This window comes from Pristiophorus japonicus, chromosome 19 (genome assembly GCF_044704955.1).
Source record: "Pristiophorus japonicus isolate sPriJap1 chromosome 19, sPriJap1.hap1, whole genome shotgun sequence".
NCBI classification, from domain to species: Eukaryota; Metazoa; Chordata; class Chondrichthyes; family Pristiophoridae; genus Pristiophorus; species Pristiophorus japonicus.
Window position 1 is genome coordinate 9,025,887 of NC_091995.1, and position 18,890 is coordinate 9,044,776.

Here is an 18,890-nt window from a genome sequence, read left to right on the forward strand (position 1 = left end):
ACCGCACAACATTACAATCCAACCTCACACCATTACAATCCAACCTCACATTACAATCCAACCTCACATTATAATCCAACCCACAACATTACAATCCAACCTCACATTACAATCCAACCTCACATTACAATCCAACCTCACATTACAATCCAACACCACAACATTACAATCCAACCTAACATTACAATCCAACCTCACATTACAATCCAACCTCACAAAATTACAATCCAATCTCATAACATTACAATCTAACCCCACAACATTACAATCCAACCTCACAACTTTACAATCCAACCTCACACCATTACAATCCAACCTAACATTACAATCCAACCTCACATTACAATCCAACCTCACAAAATTACAATTCAACCCCACAACATTACAATCCAACCTCACACCATTACAATCCAACCTCACATTACAATCCAACCCCACAACATTACAATCCAACCTCACACCATTACAATCCAACCTCACATTACCACCCAACCTCGCAACATTACAATCCAACCTCACAACATTACATTCCAACCTCACACCATTACAATCCAACCTCACATTACAATCCAACCTCACATTACAATCCAACACCACAACATTACAATCCAACCTAACATTACAATCCAACCTCACATTACAATCCAACCTCACAAAATTACAATCCAATCTCATAACATTACAATCTAACCCCACAACATTACAATCTAACCTCACAACTTTACAATCCAACCTCACACCATTACAATCCAACCTAACATTACAATCCAACCTCACATTACAATCCAACCTCACAAAATTACAATTCAACCCCACAACATTACAATCCAACCTCACAACATTACAATCCAACCTCACATTACAATCCAACCCCACAACATTACAATCCAACCTCACACCATTACAATCCAACCTCACATTACCACCCAACCTCGCAACATTACAAGCCAACCTCACAACATTACATTCCAACCTCACACCATTACAATCCAACCTCACATTACAATCCAACCTCACACATTACAATCGAACCTCACAACATTACAATCCAACCTAACATTACAATCCAACCTCACATTACAATCCAACCTCACAAAATTACAATCCAATTTCATAACATTACAATCCAACTGCAGAACATTACAATCCAACCTCACACCATTACAATCCAATCTCACATTACCACCCAACCTCGCAACATTACAATCCAACCTCACAACATTACATTCCAACCTCACACCATTACAATCCAACCTCACATTACAATCCAACCTCACACATTACAATCGAACCTCACAACATTACAATCCAACCTAACATTACAATCCAACCTCACATTACAATCCAACCTCACAAAATTACAATCCAATCTCATAACATTACAATCCAACTGCACAACATTACAATCCAACCTCACAACATTACAATCTAACTTCACATTACAATCCAACCTCACAAAATTACAATCCAATCTCATAACATTACAATCCAACTGCACCACATTACAATCCAACCTCACAACATTACAATCCAACCTCACATTACAATCCAACCACACATTACAATCCAACCCACAACATTACAATCCAACCTCACATTACAATCCAACCCCACAACATTACAATCCAACCTCACAACATTACAATCCAACCTCACAACATTACAATCCAACCTCACAACATTACAATCCAACCTCAACATTACAATCCAACCCCACAACATTACAATCCAACCTCACAACATTACAATCCAACCTCAACATTACAATCCAACCCCACAACATTACAATCCAACCTCACATTACAATCCAACCTCACAACATTACAATCCAACCTCACATTCCAATCCAACCCCACAACATTACAATACAACCTCACATTACAATCCAACCTCAACATTACCACCCAACCCCGCAACATTACAATCCAACCTCACAATACAATCCAACCTCACATTACAATCCAACCCACAACATTACAATCCAACCCTACAACATTAAAATCCAACCTCACATTACAATCCAACCCCACAACATTACAATCCAACTCTACAACATTACAATCCAATCCCACAACATTACAATCCAACCTCACAACATTACAATCCAACCTCACAACATTACAATCCAACCCCAGAAAATTACAATCCAACCTCACATTACAATCTAATCTCACAACATTACAATCCAACCTCATAACATTACAATCTAACCCCACAACATTACAATCCAATCCCACAACATTACAATCCAACCTCACAACATTACAATCCAACCCCAGAAAATTACAATCCAACCTCACATTACAATCTAATCTCACAACATTACAATCCAACCTCATAACATTACAATCTAACCCCACAACATTACAATCCAATCCCACAACATTACAATCCAACCTCACAACATTACAATCCAACCCCAGAAAATTACAATCTAACCTCACATTACAATCTAACCTCACAACATTACAATCCAACCTCACAAAATTACAATCCAATCTCATAACATTACAATCCAACTGCACAACATTACAATCCAACCTCACAACGTTACAATCCAACCTCACATTACAATCCAACCTCACAAAATTACAATCCAATCTCATAACATTACAATCCAACTGCAGAACATTACAATCCAACATCAGAAAATTGCAATCCAACCTCACATTACAATACAACCTCACATTACAATCCAACCTCACAAAATTACAATCCAGTCTCATAACATTACAATCCAACTGCACAACATTACAATCCAACCTCACAACATTACAATCCAACCTCACATTACAATCCAACCACACATTACAATCCAACCCACAACATTACAATCCAACCTCACATTACAATCCATCCCCACAACATTACAATCCAACCTCACAACATTACAATACAACCCCACAACATTACAATACAACCTCACATTACAATCCAACCTCACACATTACAATCCAACCCCACAACATTACAATCCAACCTCACATTACAATCCAACCCACAACATTACAATCCAACCTCACAACATTACAATCCAACCTCACAACATTACAATCCAACCTCACAACATTACAATACAACCCCACAACATTACAATACAACCTCACATTACAATCCAACCTCACACATTACAATCCAACCCCACAACATTACAATCCAACCTCACATTACAATCCAACCGCACAACATTATAATCCAACCTCACATTCCAATCCAACCTCACAAAATTACAATTCAACCCCACAACATTACAATCCAATCTCACACCATTACAATCCAACCCCACAACATTGCAATCCAACCCCACAACATTACAATCCAACCTCACACCATTACAATCCAACCTCACATTACCACCCAACCCCGCAACATTACATTCCAACCTCACACCATTACAATCCAACCTCACATTACAATCCAACCTCACACATTACAATCCAACCTCACAACATTACAATCCAACCTAACATTACAATCCAACCTCACATTACAATCCAACCTCACAAAATTACAATCCAATCTCATAACATTACAATCCAACCGCACAACATTACAATCCAACCGCACCACATTACAATCCAACCTCACACCATTACAATCCAACCTCACATTACAATCCAACCTCACATTATAATCCAACCCACAACATTACAATCCAACCTCACATTACAATCCAACCTCACATTACAATCCAACCTCACATTACAATCCAACACCACAACATTACAATCCAACCTAACATTACAATCCAACCTCACATTACAATCCAACCTCACAAAATTACAATCCAATCTCATAACATTACAATCTAACCCCACAACATTACAATCCAACCTCACAACTTTACAATCCAACCTCACACCATTACAATCCAACCTAACATTACAATCCAACCTCACATTACAATCCAACCTCACAAAATTACAATTCAACCCCACAACATTACAATCCAACCTCACACCATTACAATCCAACCTCACATTACAATCCAACCCCACAACATTACAATCCAACCTCACACCATTACAATCCAACCTCACATTACCACCCAACCTCGCAACATTACAATCCAACCTCACAACATTACAATCCAACCTCACACCATTACAATCCAACCTCACATTACCACCCAACCTCGCAACATTACAATCCAACCGCACAACATTACAATCCAACCGCACAACATTACAATCCAACCTCACACCATTACAATCCAACCTCACATTACAATCCAACCTCACATTATAATCCAACCCACAACATTACAATCCAACCTCACATTACAATCCAACCTCACATTACAATCCAACCTCACATTACAATCCAACACCACAACATTACAATCCAACCTAACATTACAATCCAACCTCACATTACAATCCAACCTCACAAAATTACAATCCAATCTCATAACATTACAATCTAACCCCACAACATTACAATCCAACCTCACAACTTTACAATCCAACCTCACACCATTACAATCCAACCTAACATTACAATCCAACCTCACATTACAATCCAACCTCACAAAATTACAATTCAACCCCACAACATTACAATCCAACCTCACACCATTACAATCCAACCTCACATTACAATCCAACCCCACAACATTACAATCCAACCTCACACCATTACAATCCAACCTCACATTACCACCCAACCTCGCAACATTACAATCCAACCTCACAACATTACATTCCAACCTAACATTACAATCCAACCTCACATTACAATCCAACCTCACAAAATTACAATCCAATCTCATAACATTACAATCCAACTGCACAACATTACAATCCAACCTCACACCATTACAATCCAATCTCACATTACCACCCAACCTCGCAACATTACAATCCAACCTCACAACATTACATTCCAACCTCACACCATTACAATCCAACCTCACATTACAATCCAACCTCACACATTACAATCGAACCTCACAACATTACAATCCAACCTAACATTACAATCCAACCTCACATTACAATCCAACCTCACATTACAATCCAACCCCACAACATTACAATCCAACCTCACATTACAATCCAACCTCACAACATTACAATCCAACCTCACAACATTACAATCCAACCTCAACATTACAATCCAATCTCATAACATTACAATCCAACTGCACAACATTACAATCCAACCTCACAACATTACAATCCAACCTCACATTACAATCCAACCACACATTACAATCCAACCCACAACATTACAATCCAACCTCACATTACAATCCAACCCCACAACATTACAATCCAACCTCACATTACAATCCAACCTCACAACATTACAATCCAACCTCACAACATTACAATCCAACCTCAACATTACAATCCAACCCCACAACATTACAATCCAACCTCACACCATTACAATCCAACCTCAACATTACAATCCAACCCCACAACATTACAATCCAACCTCACATTACAATCCAACCTCACAACATTACAATCCAACCTCACATTCCAATCCAACCCCACAACATTACAATACAACCTCACATTACAATCCAACCTCAACATTACCACCCAACCCCGCAACATTACAATCCAACCTCACAATACAATCCAACCTCACATTACAATCCAACCCACAACATTACAATCCAACCCCACAACATTAAAATCCAACCTCACATTACAATCCAACCCCACAACATTACAATCCAACCCTACAACATTACAATACAACCTCACATTACAATCCAACATCACATTACAATCCAACCCCACAACATTACAATCCAACCCTACAACATTCCAATCAAACCTCACATTATAATCCAACCCCACAACATTACAATCCAACTCTACAACATTACAATCCAATCCCACAACATTACAATCCAACCTAACATTACAATCCAACCTCACATTACAATCCAACCTCACAAAATTACAATCCAATCTCATAACATTTACAATCCAACTGCAGAACATTACAATCCAACCTCACAACATTACAATCCAACCTCACATTACAATCTAATCTCACAACATTACAATCCAACCTCATAACATTACAATCTAACCCCACAACATTACAATCCAATCCCACAACATTACAATCCAACCTCACAACATTACAATCCAACCCCAGAAAATTACAATCTAACCTCACATTACAATCTAACCTCACAACATTACAATCCAACCTCATAACATTACAATCTAACCCCACAACATTACAATTCAACCTCACAACATTACAATCCAACCTCACATTACAATCCAACCTCACACATTACAATTGAACCTCACAACATTACAATCCAACCTAACATTACAATCCAACCTCACATTACAATCCAACCTCACAAAATTACAATCCAATCTCATAACATTTACAATCCAACTGCAGAACATTACAATCCAACCTCACAACATTACAATCCAACCTCACATTACAATCTAATCTCACAACATTACAATCCAACCTCATAACATTACAATCTAACCCCACAACATTACAATCCAATCCCACAACATTACAATCCAACCTCACAACATTACAATCCAACCCCAGAAAATTACAATCTAACCTCACATTACAATCTAACCTCACAACATTACAATCCAACCTCATAACATTACAATCTAACCCCACAACATTACAATTCAACCTCACAACATTACAATCCAACCTCACATTACAATCCAACCTCACACATTACAATTGAACCTCACAACATTACAATCCAACCTAACATTACAATCCAACCTCACATTACAATCCAACCTCACAAAATTACAATCCAATCTCATAACATTTACAATCCAACTGCAGAACATTACAATCCAACCTCACAACATTACAATCCAACCTCACATTACAATCCAACCTCACATTACAATCCAACCTCACAAAATTACAATCCAATCTCATAACATTACAATCTAACTGCACAACATTACAATCCATCCTCACAACATTACAATCCAACCTCACACCATTACAATCCAACCTCACATTACAATCCAACCTCACATTACAATCCAACCTCACAACATTACAATCCAACTTCACATTACAATCCAACCTCACAAAATTACAATCCAATCTCATAACATTACAATCCAACTGCACAACATTACAATCCAACCTCACAACATTACAATCCAACCTCACATTACAATCCAACCACACATTACAATCCAACCCACAACATTACAATCCAACCTCACATTACAATCCAACCCCACAACATTACAATCCAACCTCACATTACAATCCAACCTCACAACATTACAATCCAACCTCACAACATTACAATCCAACCTCAACATTACAATCCAACCCCACAACATTACAATCCAACCTCACACCATTACAATCCAACCTCACATTACAATCCAACCCCACAACATTACAATCCAACCTCACATTACAATCCAACCTCACAACATTACAATCCAACCTCACATTCCAATCCAACCCCACAACATTACAATACAACCTCACATTACAATCCAACCTCAACATTACCACCCAACCCCGCAACATTACAATCCAACCTCACAATACAATCCAACCTCACATTACAATCCAACCCACAACATTACAATCCAACCCCACAACATTACAATCCAACCTCACATTACAATCCAACCCCACAACATTACAATCCAACCCTACAACATTACAATACAACCTCACATTACAATCCAACATCACATTACAATCCAACCCCACAACATTACAATCCAACCCTACAACATTCCAATCAAACCTCACATTATAATCCAACCCCACAACATTACAATCCAACTCTACAACATTACAATCCAATCCCACAACATTACAATCCAACCTCACAACATTACAATCCAACCTCACAACATTACAATCCAACCCCAGAAAATTACAATCCAACCTCACATTACAATCTAATCTCACAACATTACAATCCAACCTCATAACATTACAATCTAACCCCACAACATTACAATCCAATCCCACAACATTACAATCCAACCTCACAACATTACAATCCAACCCCAGAAAATTACAATCCAACCTCACATTACAATCTAATCTCACAACATTACAATCCAACCTCATAACATTACAATCTAACCCCACAACATTACAATCCAACCCCACAACATTACAATCCAACCTCACAACATTACAATCCAACCTCACATTACAATCCAACCCCACAACATTACAATTCAACCTCACAACATTACAATCCAACCCCACAACATTTCAATCCAACCTCAAATGGCCTACTCCTGCTCCTATTTGTTATGTTCTTATGAACATCCATTTGTCTGTTGTTTAAACCCAGTAGAATTCAGAAACCCAAGTGGCTACAGAGGGATTGCAATGGGGCTAAATAAAGAGGGGAAAAAAAACACTTTTGTTCATTTTATAGAATCTTTAGACAGCAATTCTGCTTCTAATGGATTTATTTTCAGTATTTTAATACGTCTGTGTCTCTATCTGTGTCGGGTCTTGTACTCGTAAATACGTCTGTGTCGCGATGTTAGAGACACTTTATGCCAAACAGGTTAACACGTCTGTTAAAATAACAAACAATGGAATATGATGTAATGTGTTAAGAATGAGCTTACTTTCACTACAAGCAGTAATTTCTAGGCTCATGTCTCTTGTGTCTCCGGTTCTCGCTGCTTATCCTGGTGTGTCTGTGTTTGATGCTTTGACCCCAGTGTGTTATTCCAATCAGCTCTAATGAACCTGGGTGGGTGACGTGGTGAATCACCCTCCATTTGCTGGTCATCCAATAGTGACTATGAATAGAAACTCAGTGTCTCCACACATTTTACTTCAAAACCAACATGGCTTAGTTTGATGTATGTCATCAGTACAAATAATCACAGCTCGATATCTTTAACCACATTTACAAACAATGTGTTCCCGCTGTCAGTGAATATCATGGCCAATGCATCTCCAGTGTTGACAACTCTGGTGAAGAAGTGAATCCCCTCTGCCTGACTATAGGCCATACAGTAAGTAACTGTCAATGGGAAGAGGTGGTTGTGAGGATTAACCCTTTCCAATAGGGTGCAATCTTTTGCGTCAGCCGTGGTTCAGTAGACCTGCCTCTGAGTCAGAAGGTTGTGGGTTCAAGTCCCACTCCAGAGATTTGAGCACAAAATCTAGACTGACACTCACATGCAGTACTGAAGGAGGGCTGCAGCGTTGGAGATGCCATCTTCCTGCTGAAATGTTAAAACCAAGGCACCGTCTGCACACTCAGGTGTACGTGAAAGATCTAATTTCATAGATGTAATGTACGCACCTGTGAGGATACTCACAGGTTTGTAGAGCTGTTGCACCTGCTCGATGGTGGAGGAGCAGGCTGGATGGCACCAGAGGAGCTGGCACGGTGCCTATCCTGGGCCGACGTCTGGCGCGCAGCCGATGCCATCGAGTCGCTAAAAACAGTGCTGGGCCCTGACTCTGTTAGGTGTGTCGAAGAGGCCCAAGCATGTTGAGAGATCCCGTCCGAACTGATCCCCGTCCGGACGGAATTCCTCATCGGCGCCAAGCCCCGAAACCTCCCTCGGGAGCCGGCGCCTCACAACTTGAGCCTCCTCGGGGAAATCCCCTCCGTGCCTTTCAGTTCAGAGCTGAGGGGATTGCTGTACGGGCTGCTCCTGCACACTCTCCATGTTGCCATCCTCATCTACCGCCCAGACACACCATGGCACACCATCTTGCCGTCCGGAGGAGGCGGGGGTCCGCGATGGAGTGCACTCTACGCGGGAGCCCTCCCACTGTTTATCGGGGACTTGGCCTGGAGGGTGGTGCACGGAGCAGTCCCGTGCAATAATTTTTTAAGCCGGTTCACGGACTCCCAGGCCGCCTGCAATTTCTGCGGTCCGGAAGAGTCCGTGTTCCATGTTTTTATTGAATGTACGAGGTTGCGGCCCCTGTTCCATTATTTAAAGGGGCTGCTCCTCAATTTCTGGCTGCACACTCCTGATCTTTGGGCACCCTGTGCGGAGGGGAGCGGCTAGGTCCGAGGGCCTCCTCGTAGGACTGCACCTGGGCACGGCCAAGGGTGCCACCAGCCGGTCCAGGCAGCGGGCGGTCGAGGGGGTCATTCAGCCAGACTGCCTGCCTCTCTTCCGTGCTTACATCCGGGCCAGGGTGTCCCTAGAGATGGAGAACGCGGTGTCCACCGGTACGCTCGCGGCCTTCCGCGAGAGGTGGGCGCCGGAGGGACTGAAGTGCATTGTCACCCCCGGCAACCAAATTTTAATTTGATTTTATATTTGTTTTAAAGTTTAAAAGTTTAATTTGTTTCAATTGTCGGGTTTTTAGTGTGCCCCCCCCCCCACCCTTTTATAGGGGGCACTTGTAAAATATGGTTTAAAAAAAACACAAAAGTCTACAAAAAAATACAAAAAAAAACAACAAAAAAAGGCATTGGCAAATATTTGGAGTGTCCCCCAGATCGGGGGGGCACGTGATTAAATGTTTATGTTTGCCCCAAAAGAGTTGTAGAGCTGTTGCACCTGCTCGATGGTGGATGAGTGGGCTGGATGGCACCAGAGGAGCTGGCACGGTGCCTATCCTGGGCCGACGTCTGGCGCGCGGCCAATGCCATCGAGTCGCTAAAAACAGCGCTGGGCCCTGACTCCGTTAGGTGTGTCGAGGAGACCCTAGCACATGGGGAGATCCCGTCCGAACTGACCCCCGTCCGGACGGAATTCCTCATTGGCACCAAGCCCCGAAACCTCCCTCGGGAACCGACGCCTCACAACTTGAGCCGCCTCGGGGAAATCCCCTCCGTGCCTTTCAGTTCTGAGCGGAGAGGATTGTTGTTCGGGCTGCTCCTGCACACTCTCCACCTTGCCATCCTCGTCTGCCGCCCAGACACACCATGGCGCACCATCTTGCCGTCCGGAGGAGGCGGGGGTCCCCAATGGAGTGCTCTCTATGCGGGAGTCCTCCCTCTATTTATTGGGAACTTGGCCTGGAGGGTGATGCATGGAGCAGTCCCGTGCAATAAGTTTTTAAGTCAGTTCACGGGCTCCCAGACCACCTGTAATTTCTGCGGTCTAGAGGAGTCCATGTTCCACGTTTTTATTGAATGTACGAGGTTGCAGCCCCTGTTCCAATATTTGAAGGAGCTGCTCCTCAAATTCTGGTTGCACTTCAGTCCCACACTCCTGATCTTTGGGCACCTTGTGCGGAGGGGAGCGGGTAGGTCCGAGAGCCTTCCTCATAGGACTGCTCCTGGGCACGGCCAAGGGGGCCATCAGCCCGTGCAGGCAGCGGGCGGTCGAGGTGGTCATTCAGCCGGACTGCCTGCCTCTCTTCTGCGGTTACATCCGAGCCAGGGTGTCCCTGGAGGTGGAGCACGCGGTGTCCACCGGTACGCTCGCGGCCTTCCGCGAGAGGTGGGCGACGGAGGGGCTGGAGTGCATCATCAACTTTGGCAACCAAATTTTAATTTGATTTTAAATGTCTAAATTTGTTTATTGTGCCAGTAGTAGCCCCCCCCCTCCCCCCCCTTTTAGCCAGAGGGCACTTGTATAATTTGTGTTTTAGTGCCCTCAAAAAAAAAACCAAGGGGGCACTTGTTTGAAAGTGTTTGGCGTGTCCCCACCCCTCCTTTAATCAGGGGGCACTTGATTTACAGATCAACTTAAAATAGCTGTAGAGCTGTTGAGTGTGAGTGGTTTAGCCAGTCATGTGATATTCACAAGACTCCATAAAACCCAGCTGGTTGGGTTCAGGAAACCCACAAGGAGGCAGCTGGTTGTGAGCCAGGTGAATAAACTGGTAATGTTTAATGTGATTGTTAAACCTTTTGTTACTAAACCAACTAGTTCTTAGTAGCAATGTGTTGCTACGATTTCTTAAACAAAGAACCCATGAAGCAAATACATTACAATAGATGAGCTGGGGCGTTCTCCCCAGCGTTAAGGCCAATATTCGGTTGGCCAGCACAGGGACATGGTGCGAGATAGAATGCGGGCAGCAGGGTTTTGGATGCACTGAGGTTGACAGAGAATCGCTAACGTTCTCCTTCTCTTCCCCGCAGACCCGGGCAGCGGTGACACGGGGCGACCAGCTATCGGCGGAGATCACCTCCCGCCAGGCTCGCAACTATTCGTTCATCAGCCTTGCCGTGGGAATCGCGGCCATGGTCCTCTGCGGCATCCTGGTGATAGTTGTGGCGATCGAGGCCAAGCACCGTGACGCTGAATGGGACCCCTAGGCCTACTGGAGGTGGGATGGGAAATTACAGCACAGCAAGGGTAGGGTTGCCAACCCTCCAGGATTTTCCCGGAGTCTCCAGGAATTCAAGATTAATCCCTGCTGCCAGCAACACCCGGGAGAAAAAAAAATTTATTAGGGTGTGAAAAACGCCATTGTTCCTCATTTTCTCTGAACACTTTTGTTTTAGTTATAAAAAATATTGGAGATTAGGTGGGGCGGTTGGACTTGGGCGTGGTGATACCTCCAGGAATACGTCCAACTAGAGTTGGCAACCCTAAAGCGACAGGGAAGAGGGAAGCGGGGACTGACGGGCATACAGTGATTGAGTCACTCAGTCCTGAGTCTCCGGGCACTCAAGCCAAACACCCCCACAACTAACAGTTGCAAATGGTTTGGCCACCGGATGCGACCCACTCCCCAGAATCCTACAGCGTGCACTCTGTCCTGAGGGGCAATCCACTCCAGCAGATTTCTGCAGTTATTTTCACTTCCAGGAAGGGAGGAATGTGCTGCTGCTTCTCCTGCTTGCAGTGCATTACAAGCATAAAATCAATGCTGGCATTATGTTTAAAACAAAATACCATGTGAGTATCAACAACACTATGTCAGCCAATGAGTGGAGGCGGGTGGAACTTACGGCAAACAGAGTCTATTTACACAGCAAACAACAAACAGAGTCTATTTACACAGCACCTTATAGAAAAGAGTCTATTTAACCAGCACCTTATAGAAAAGAGTCTATTTAATCAGCACCTTACAGAAAAGAGCCTATTTAACCAGCACCTCACAGAAAAGAGTCTATTTAACCAGCACCTTATAGCAAACAGAGTCTATGTACTCAGCAAACAACAAACAGGGTCTGTTTACTCAGCAAACAACAAACAGAGTCTATTTACTCAGCAAACAACAAACAGAGTCTATTTAAACAGCAAACAACAAACAGAGTCTATTTACTCAGCAAACAACAAACTGAGTCAATTTAAACAGCAAACAACAAACAGAGTCTATTTACTCAGCAAACAACAGAGTCTATTTACTTAGCAAACAACAAACAGAGTCTATTTAAACAACACCTTACAGCATTCTATTTACTCCATAAACAGAGTCTATTTAAAAAGAAGCTCTTCGAACTACACAAAACAAAAGTTATGACCAAAACTACAGCAAAACCTCCTGATGAAAGCAGTTTATTTCTTCAGCAAATTGCAGTGAGTGGAGGTTAGTTACATATTAGAAATGATGTACGTAAAATTAACCCCAGCCACTTACAGCAGTGCGGTCTCCCGGCGTGACTGACAAGGGAATTACCCAATCATCTCCACTCTGGCCGAAAATAGTGGGGTCAGTTTATGCAGCCTAATCAATAGTGCAGGTGAATAAAACACCGCTACAGAGCACATGACGAGCACAATATCCAGCGTGCACTGCAAACAAGGAGGGCGATGTTACCGTCATGGTAGCCAAAAGTGATTGAATTTTAGGATATGAGGTAAAAAGAATACCTTTACCTGGGAATTTCCATGGTGGGGCGTTCTTCCCATCTCCCACTGGAAACCCTGGAGAAATGGGAAAAATGGTCTGTTCTTCCCCCATTCCCTAGGCTTTGTCAAAGTTATGACAAGAGATCCTGGAAATTCCTGCAGAACTTCTATCCCCTTTGCACTCAAAAGAGCGCTAAATATTTGGGAATAATCTACCAAACAAGGTTATAAAGACTAAACATTCGGATTATTCGGCCACACAATTCAATGGCGTAATTGGAGAGCTAGGCCTGAATCTGATATTCTCCCTGGCTTCCCGCCCACCCCCCGCCAAATTGGATGAGATAGTGGAAAATGGGCACTGAGGCCAACGTTCCCATTAAGCTGCGAAACTGCACGGCCGTGCAGCAATCTGGAGGTCCCGTGCAGTCAGCTCACCAGCTTTTAAATGGAAAAACCATGCAAGTGCGGAAATTTGAATGGGCTGCACATTCCAAAAAATTAGAGGGAACATTGGGGGAGGCCGATCGCTGCCTCCCCCCGCCCACCCCCTATCCCCACCTGGGTTTTTCCTGCTCGCACTAGGATGGCCACCAGCTACCTTTACTCCCAGCCTGGCTGCGTATATATGATGCTGGTAGGCCCCAGTAAGCCTACCCAGTTCCCAGCCTTCCACCCCACAGAGATAGGTGGAGGGTAAAGCAGTGGAGGAAAGGGCCCCTCCCTGTCGCACTTTTTGGGGGAACCACAGTGGGAACGTCTCTCTCCCGTTAAGCCGCAAACCCATACCTTTTGAGAGGCCTCGGAGCAGTGCAAGGGCTGTCCTTTGGCCAAGAGGAATTGCGGCCACTTGGGGTAGTGCCTGGTCATTCGAGTCTCCGCTAACCCCCCCCTCCGGCCACAGCGGCCCCTCCCCCCGCTGGGGATTTACGGCCATGGTTCCGATCAGGCTAGACGCTGTACTTTCCGCAAAGTGAACAGTTTGTATTTTCCCGCTTATGTTTGTCTTTGATCTGTGAATAATTTTCAGCGGGGCCCCATCTTGGCAGCGTGTGCACTATTCCTGCCTCTATACACGAGCAAGAGGTGCCGTGCGAGATGGATCACAATCGCGACAGTACCCCTTTAAATGTTCTTAAAGGTGCAGCAACTGCTTGAGACTTGCTCCCGGGTCCCTATAATAGTGACTTTAGCGCTTGTGAGCCAATCCGTAAGTGTCGATCTCGAATCGGTGTGTTTCGAAATAATAGTGCAAATCAGTTATAAAATGTACACAATGCATGCAAAAGACCCAAACCTTAAATCAATCAACCTTTTGTATCCTATTTATATATAAATATGTTATTTCTATTCCTTGTGTTACAATATATTTCAATCCTTTAGGAAGAATCCAGTTCAGGTATCCTGAGTTGCACTTGTTCCTATAAGCATTGTACTACAGGTAATCCGGCAAACTCGGGACCAAGACCGTGCTGGTTTTTGGATTTGTCCAGATTTTGGACAATAAATTCAATAAAATCACAATAAACACCAGAGCGTCTGAAGAGCTTACGTGTGCTACCGAGACAGACAAAGTACTAATGATGGCGTGGGTCAGGTGGGGCCGGGCCAGGCCACGGGTCATTTGGCAAGGCTCGGACCGATCGCACGCCATGTGTAACATAACGGCGAAGCCGATAACTAGACTGTTTTTTGGACAATAATTCCGGATTTTATTTTACTGAATATCAAATGGGATTTTGACAAAAATGTCCCGTTTTCAGACAATTCCAATTTTCGGACAGCCGGACTTGAGACATTGTACCTGTAGTTTGTGTAGAGTGAGAGACCGCTTGAAATAGCTCTCATTCCATTGAGTAGAATGCCAAAAAAAAGAATCAACTTTCAGATCAAATTTATTATCAACAAAGTACTTAGCTTAGCTTATGTGCTCAAATAAATGGGTTGAACCTTCCATTAACTCACTTTGAAAATAATCCTTCTATATGCCTGCCAGTCCTGTGCCGCATATCTGCTCCTACATTCCAGCTACTGCCAGGTCCTTTATTGTAAATCTCATCCCTCCTATAGGCCACAGGGGCTCCGCCAAATGATGACAGGGGCTTTTGCGTTGGTTCTTTGAAGTGTCTTGGAGTTTACAGGCAGCTGCCTGCCTATTGTCGGAGGTGCCATCTTTCGGATGGGACCTTAAAGTGAGGTCCCGTCTGCTCTCTCAAGTGGCTGTAAAAGATCCCATGGCAGTATTTTGAAGAAGAGCAGGGGGAGTTCTCCCCGGTGTGCTAGGCCAATATTTATCCCTCAACCAACATCACTTAAAAAAAATAGGTGGCCTGATCATTATCACATTGCTGTTTGTGGGAGCTTGCTGTGTGCAAATTGGCTGCCACTATTCCCTACAACAGTGACTACCCTTGAATAAGGACTTAATTGGCTGTAACGTGCTTTGGAACATCCTGAGGTTGTGAAATTCTCTGTAGAAATGCAAGTTCTTTCTTTCCAGGACAAGAAAGAAAGACTTGGATTTATATAACGCTTTTCACAATCACCAGAAGTCTCAAACCGCTTTACAGCCAATGAAGTACTTTTGAAGCATAGTCACTGTAATGTAGGAAACGCGGCAGCCAATTTGTACACAAGCAAGGTCCCACAAACAGCAATGTGATAATGACCAGATAATCTGTTTTTTTGTTACGTAGATTGAGGGATAAACATTGGCCCCGGGACACCGGGCATAACTCCCCTGCCCTTCTTCGAAATAGTGCCATGCGATCTTTTACATCCACCTGAGAGGGCAGACAGGACCTCAGTTTAACATCTCATCCAAAAGACTGCACCTCCGACAGGGCAGTGCTCCCTCAGCACTGCACTGGAATGTCAGCCTAGATTTTTTTTTGTGTTCAAGTCCCTGGAGTGGGACTTGAACCCACAACCTTCTAACATCAGAGATGAGTGTACTACCCACTTAGCCACAGCTGACACAAAGGAGGGGCAGTGGATCATGATTAGTGGTGGGTGACCATCCCCGTCGCTGGCCCATTGATACCGAGGGTAATTGCATCCCCCTCTCTGTCACCTGTAGGGACAAAATGTGATGTTATTCTTAAATCTACCTTCATGGAAGTCAACAGAGAGTGATATTGGGCTGGGGTGTAAAAGCATTCCATTCGATCCTGTGGGATTTTAGGCCACTTTAAGTTAACATTATCACCCAAGCATGATTCCAGAGGAAGGAGATGAAGGGCTCCATAAGTTCAAAGCACTACCAAAGAAGAAGCTAAAGTAAGAGATGACTCTTGATTTCAACAGTATAGGAATGAGGAGGAACAGAATGTAGGAGGACGTCGTTGGAGTTTAGTCAGTTTCAAGAGGGAATAACAGTAATAGTATTGAGAAAACAGAGAGAGAGATAAGAATTCAAGATAGAAAGAGAAAGATTGAAGGTTGGAGACGAGGGAGAGATCGAGGCAGCTGGGGTAGAACTTTGAGGAACTGACAGATATAGCGGGTGGTGTAATGTATTTGCTCATGGGTTCTTTGCTTAAGCATTCATAGCAACACATTGCTATTACGAACTAGTTGGTTTATTAACAAAGGTTTAACAATCACAACCACACATTACCAGTTCATCCACCAGGCTCACAACTACATACCTCATCGTGGATGACCTAGACCCAACTGACTGGGGTTTTATTGAGTCTTGTGAACATTACGTGACTGGCTAGGCCACTCACAATGCAACAGCCCTACAACTATTTTAGTTGAAAACATAAATCAAGTGCCCCCTGATTAAATGGGGGGGCACTAAAACCAACAAAATAAACCAATTAAACTTTGGATGGTAAACTTAAATCAAATTAAAATTTGGTTGCCGGGGGTGATGACTCCAGGCCCTCCGGCACCCGCCTCTCGCGGAAGGCCGCGAGCGTACCGGTGGACACTGCGTCCTCCATCTCCAGGGACACCCTGGCTCGGATGTAACCGCGGAAGAGAGGCAGGCAGTTGGGCTGAACAACCCCCTCGACCGCCCGCTGCCTGGACCGGTTGATGGCCACCTTGGCCGTGCCCAGGAGCAGTCCTACGAGGAGGCCTTCCGACCTGCCCACTCCCCTCAGCACAGGGTGCCCAAAGCTCAGGAGCGTGGGACTGAAGTGCAACCAGAATTTGAAGAGCAGCCCCCTCACACATACAACATAGACATGGAACACGGACTCCTCTAGTCGGCAGAACTTACAGGCGGCCTGGGAGTCCGTGAACCGACTTAAAAACTTAATGCACGGGACTGCTCCATGCAACACCCTCCAGGCCAAGTCCCCAATAAATAGAGGGAGGACTCCCGCGTAGAGAACACTCCACTGGGGACCCCCGCCTCCTCCGGACGGCAAGATGGTGCGTGTCCGGGCAGCAGGCGAGGATGGCAAAGTGGAGAGTGTGCAGGAGCAGCCCGTACAGGAATCTCATCCACGCAGAACTGAAAGATACCGAGGGGATTTCCCAGAGGAGGCTCAAGTTGTGAGGCGCCGGCTCCTGAGGGAAGTTTCGGGGTTTGGCACCGATGAGGAATTCTGTCTGGACGGGGGTCAGTTCTGACGGGATCTCCCCACGTGCTTGAGCCTCCTCGACGCACCTAATGGAGTCAGGGCCCAGAGCTGTTTTTAGCGACTCGATGGCATTGGCCGCGCACCAGATGTCAGCCCAGGATAGGCACCATTCCAGCTCATCTGGCACCATCCAGCCCGCTCCTCCACCATCGAGCAGGTGCAACAGCTCTACAACTCTTTTGTTGCAAAAACAAAACAAATATTAACTCGTGCCCCCTTATTATAGGGGGAAAACACTCCAAACACTTTTCAAGTGCCCTTTTTTTTTGTTTTTTTGTGGGGTTTTTTTGCGTTTTTTTTAGGGCACAGAGAGGCAAATTTATACAAGTGCCCCCTGACTCGGGAGACACTAAAACCGGCAATAAAAACAAATTAAACTTTAAAACATGTGAAATCAAATTAAAATTTAGTTGCCGGGGGTGATGATGCACTCCAGTCCCTCCGGCGCCCACCTCTTGCGGAAGGCCGCGAGCGTACCGGTGGACACCGCGTGCTCCATCTCCAGGGACACCCTGGCTCGGATGTAAGCACGGAAGAGTGGCAGGCAGTCGGGCTGAACGACCCCCTCGACCGCCCGCTGCCT

The 18,890-nt window shown here is 44.3% G+C and overlaps 1 protein-coding gene across 1 annotated transcript in view; it reads left to right on the plus strand.

Moving 5' to 3' along the window:
* LOC139230342 (proline-rich transmembrane protein 1-like) overlaps nucleotides 1-15,220 on the plus strand; it is a 47,025-nt gene extending 31,805 nt beyond the window's left edge. The window contains exon 4 of the mRNA XM_070862169.1: nucleotides 12,050-15,220. Within this exon, the coding sequence (XP_070718270.1) occupies nucleotides 12,050-12,226 (177 nt within the window). The 3' untranslated portion in view covers nucleotides 12,227-15,220. The remainder of the gene's footprint in view (nucleotides 1-12,049) is intronic.
* Nucleotides 15,221-18,890: the final 3,670 nt, after the last annotated feature.